The 4987-nt window shown below is 51.3% G+C and overlaps 1 protein-coding gene across 1 annotated transcript in view; it reads left to right on the top strand.

The window, feature by feature from the left end:
- Positions 1-4650, top strand: part of FOXF2 (forkhead box F2) — a 16658-nt gene extending 12008 nt beyond the window's left edge. The window contains exons 3-4 of the mRNA XM_014542299.1: positions 4-202; positions 3755-4650. Coding sequence (XP_014397785.1) covers positions 4-202; positions 3755-3921 — 366 coding nt within the window. The 3' untranslated portion in view covers positions 3922-4650. The remainder of the gene's footprint in view (positions 1-3; positions 203-3754) is intronic.
- The last annotated feature ends 337 nt before the right edge of the window (positions 4651-4987 follow it).

Here is a 4987-nt window from a genome sequence, read left to right as displayed (position 1 = left end):
GCGAGCGCCATCGAGTGCCACTCGCCCTACACGAGCCCAGGGGCGCATTGGGGCTCTCCCGGCGCCTCGCCTTACCTCAAGCAGCCTGCCGCTCTGACGCCCAGCAGCAACCCCGCGGCCTCCGCAGGCTTGCACTCCAGCATGTCCTCCTACTCGCTGGAGCAGAGCTACCTGCACCAGAACGCCCGCGAAGAGCTGTCAGGTAATGGATCGCGCCCGCTGGAGGCGTCGCCTCTAGGCCTCCAGGCTCCAAGGCTACTGCAACTTGCTGCGGATCGCGGCAGCCTAGGGGGTCTGAAGGCGCTGGGAGAAGCTGATGCTGGGGGAAGCTGGCACTTTATTCATGGAGGGAAGAGGATTCGGTTCATACCGTCCTCCCCCATACCCTTAGCCCAGAGGTGGGCCTCTCGAATTTACATTCCTAGGAGGATGGTTCGAAGTCGCCAGCCTAGGGTCTCTGGTGACCTTATGGACTGCAGGTCTCAAGTCTCAGGCCTGACTTAGCTTAGAGAGAAAGCATGTGGTTTTGGGGGACTTTGGCCAAGGAGCTGTAGCTGCTTCCTCTTGTCATTTGTAAATTTTGTTTGGTTGTAATTTGCCCAAAAGTAAATATCAGAAGGACAGTTCTGTATTCTGAGGGTGTAGGTTGGGAGGAGCTGCACCTGAGCAGGTGTTGAGAGGAAGAGAAGGACGGAGAGGAAAGCAGTGGGGTGCCAGGATCTTTCACAGGCTGTTAAGTCTTCTGCCTCCCCACACAGATTGAATCGCTTGACCCACCTTGGTGACACTTAAGTCTGTCTTAGGTCAGCAGGACCTGAGGTCCACATTATGACTCCCTTGAGAAATGCCTGCCTCTTGGACAACACTTGTGTTGCTGGTGTAAATTGTGTTGGTCAAGGAATATGAAAATTTATTGACTTGCCAAAATGGTCAGTGGGAGGGGACAGATAGGATGGAGAAGAACTTTGAATATTTAGCCAGGTTTATCAAGAAAGTGGAGATAAACTCTCTTATATTATATTAACCTCCTCTGGGGCACCCTGACTGCAGATTAAAATCCGGCTGGGCTGCCCATCAACTAGTGCTCTGGCTTACATTTGCCTCCCCACCCCCAATTAGCAAATGGGAGGAAGGATAATGCAGACATTATATGTTCGTGAATCGTGTGCCCTAAGAGCATGAGGGGAGAAGGGAAGCCCAGAAATGGGCAAAACATGTTGGTTCCCTGAATGGTGAAATTTCCCAAATAGGCCTTTTAAATGCGGGTCTCAGAGGTTAACTAAACAAAGACAGTCTCGGCAGGACCACACCGGAGAGGATTTTAGCCTGACTTAACCCACTGAAAGCAGAGTCTTGTTCAATTTTATGGGAATTTCTGCAAGTAACCAATACAGACAACCCTCCGCTCTTATTTTTTTAATCCCCGCGGACTGGCTGTCAATCACCGCCCACCCCAGGCGGAGCCCGGTTGTCCACTGGAGTCCTGGCAGGGCCTGCCCAACGTGAACTCAGTCGCTGAGGCTTCGCAGCCGCCGTGAAGAAGTACCTTAAAAATCAAAAACAAGAAAACACTCAGGAAAGAGACTTCTGATTCTTCTGAGTGGCCGTCCTCTCCCCACCCCACACACAGGGGGCACGCAGATGCCCCCAAAAATGCGGGGGCCGGGAAACACAACTCTTTGTCTTGGAGAGAACGGAGCAAGCGGGCCTCGCCTCCCAGGGAGCCTCGAATGACCTCTGGAAATGCCAGGGAGGCCATGGCTCGGCCCAAGCCAGAACGGGACGCTCTGCGCCTTCCTCCCCGGCCCTCTGGCTCCGGTACCTCTGAACTATTACCCGCTGCCCCAATGCTTGTTGGCATCTCGCAGGCGGCGGTGCGCGTCGGCCTTCGGGTTGGGAATGTGCCGCCTTCCCGGCCGGGGCCTACTGAGAGTCTGAAGCCCAAGCCCAGCGAGAAGCAGCGGGGAGGTCAAGAAGGGCTGAGGCTGTGGGACCCAGGCGCACCCCAACCCCAGCGATCGCGCGCGCGCGCGCACACACACACACACACACACACACACACACAGCACACCCACGCGGGGCGCGCCTTCCCACTCGGGATAGGGCGGCCAAGGTCCGGGTGGTGCTCAGAGAGGCTCTGCACCCTTCGGTAAATCCTTTGAGCCTTTCAGAAAGGAGCCAGGGCTTTTATCATACTTCCCGTCACCTGAAAGCGCTGGCCGCGGTCTTTCGTGGAGGTGTGAGCGCTCGCTCAGGGGTCCAGCCTGGGCGATTGCGCTCTGGCGCTGCTCCGTGCTCTAACTTGCTGGGAGAGCGCACCTGTGTGCAGAGCCACGCGCGCACATCGGGGACGCGTGGTTGCTGCTTTGAGAGCACTACAGCGCACGTTTGGCAACATTAGGTGTCACCCGGCAATAGCGTAGGCTGAGTGGCCAGCTATCTAGCAACCTGACTTCTCGATAGAGCTGGGATGCAGCCAGGCCCAGGCGATGCGAGCAGGGCACACGCGCAGCGGGCGACAGTTCTGATTTTCACTCACTCAAAAACGGAATCAGGTCTGGCACCAATGGGCACCTTATGGTTCCCACACCGCACGGGTTACTAGAAAGACTCAGGCCAACAGGCTTAACCCAACCTGGCCCGGAGACAGGCCCTGTACGGGAGAAGTCCAGGTCCCAGCTCGAGACAGACACCCCTGGCCCATTGCGCCCAGGGCTCGCACACAAGGAGAAAGCAAAAGCAAAGGGCAGTGGCTGGTTGGCGCCCAGTGGCTCCGGTTCTTGGACGAGGAGCAGCCCCGGGGAAGAGGAGTGCGGGCCTTCTCCATCCTCTCTGAGGGCCTCCCTGCACTGCCAGACGCCTCCGTGGGTAGCAGGATCTCCAGCTGAACTCTTGTGGGAGGGTTTTCTCTGCTCCCTGGAGTGTTGGCTTTCTAGAGGAAGTGTAAGGCGTTCAGGACCTACGAAGACGAAGATGTATGCTTTCTTTCCCCAGCCTTTCTCTAGTGCCGGGGTTGTTTTCTGTCCCTCCTTAAGGCACAGGAAATATCCCTGCTGTGGCCTGCTTTTCTGACCCGGCCAGTTAGTTGGGAAACAAAATGTGAGGGCGACACTAGTGTTTCGTGTGGGTGTTTGGGTTCTGGAAGAAGCCCTGTGCGCAGAGACCTGGAACAAGAGACTGGGTCAGATTGTCCCAGTGTCCCTGCTCCTCTGTGAGCACTAATAGGGGAATTTAGGCACAGAACCGGGGTAGCCCTGGCCGGTGTGGCTCAGTTGTTTAGAGCACCCTCCCATGCACTGAAAGGTTGCCAGGCACATACGGAGCTGCCGCTTGCAGTTGGACGCCCATACGGAGGCAACTGATGGATAGAGATGCCTTTCTCTCTCTCTCTCTCTCTCTCTCTCTCTCTCTCTCTCTTATCCCCTCTCTCTAAAATCAGTAAAACATATCATCAGATGAGGATTTTTTTTTAAAAAAAGAGCCTGTTTTAGAGGGGGAACAGGCACTCTGTGGCTCTGTGTTTGTGGGTATATCAAAACAAAATTTAATGATTCCAGAATTATCCTATGACCTATCATTTAAAACTTTGAGAAACTGCCAGAGCTAGGTTTCCTCTACCAGTTTTATAGCAATAGACCTTAATAAGATTCCAATTAAGATACCAATTTAGTTAAAATTTGAAAGTTAACAGGCTCCATCCTCACCTGGGCAAATTTGTTTCTGAAAAGAGTTTTTATTTTCTTCCTTCTTTCAGTGGGACTGCCTCGGTACCAGCATCACTCTACCCCAGTGTGTGACAGAAAAGATTTCGTCCTCAACTTCAACGGCATTTCTTCTTTCCATCCCTCTGCTAGTGGGCCGTACTATCACCACCACCATCACCAGAGCGTCTGTCAGGATATTAAGCCCTGTGTCATGTGAATGGAGGGAGGCAGGCCATGCCAAGGCCACTTTCTCCTTGGGGGGGGGGGGTGAACTGAGATGGACTCACATAAAGTGCACCCCACAGCTGTAAGTAGCACACCGTTCACTTAGAATCCCCAGGCCTGTGTATTCACTGACACTTATCTACCATTGGTAGAAGGACAAGCCCTGGCCTGGTAATGTCCTAAATGTGTGCAGGCTCCACTGAGGGGAAGAGCTGAGAGCTCAACTTCTTAGCGAAGATGGTAAAAAGTTACCACATGAAAAACGTAAGCATGTAACTCTGGGATCTTCATTGCCTTCAGTAATCAGGGTCTGAAAAATGCAGACAAGTTGTCTGTGTGTTTTTCTTTGTCTATAAAAATGTATGTGCTTTTCAAAAAGGCAGTGCTAAACGCAAGATTTCAAGAAAGCTGCATCTCATTGCCTACCTAAGGAAGGAGTTCTGTTTCGCCAAACACTACCTTTGGATATAAATGCCAAAGAACAGTATTAAGAAAGTATTTAGAAACAATGTGTCTAGTTTAAGAACACGGTTTTCAGTATTGTGACAATACAACGTTTTTTACAAGGTTATTTTCTACCACGGTATTTTAAAGATATTTTTATCTCATGTATACTCACACTTGTATTTTAAAAGGAGGATATATTTGCACTTATGTATACTTTTACAGTTTGCCAAACTATTTTGATGTAAAATGTTTTCAATAAAATGTATGTAACAAATAGTCATTTTAGGGAACTATTTCCTCCGAGGCATCCTGAAATCACCAGGTTGTCTCCACCAGCCAGCAATGCAACTCTACACTTCTCCCCCCAAGTTGTGTAATTGACATGGTGTGGGGTCTGCGCCTTGAGTAACACAGGCCAGATTCTGATTGTGGGTCTTCTCAGAAGAGAAAGAGAAGAAGGAACATTTTCTGTTCTTTCTTTCTTTCCTTCACCCTCGCTCTTTCTGACTAAACAAAAACCAGAAGTTGAAAGGAACTTAAAAGAAAACCAGGCAAGATAATGAGAGGCAAGAGTTTGTTGGATTTGAAGCAATGAAGTGCCCTTTTTGTTC

The sequence above is a fragment of the Myotis brandtii genome, unplaced genomic scaffold, assembly GCF_000412655.1.
Source record: "Myotis brandtii unplaced genomic scaffold, ASM41265v1 scaffold298, whole genome shotgun sequence".
In the NCBI taxonomy this organism is placed as follows: Eukaryota; Metazoa; Chordata; class Mammalia; order Chiroptera; family Vespertilionidae; genus Myotis; species Myotis brandtii.
This window is presented reverse-complemented; position numbering and strand designations above follow the sequence as displayed.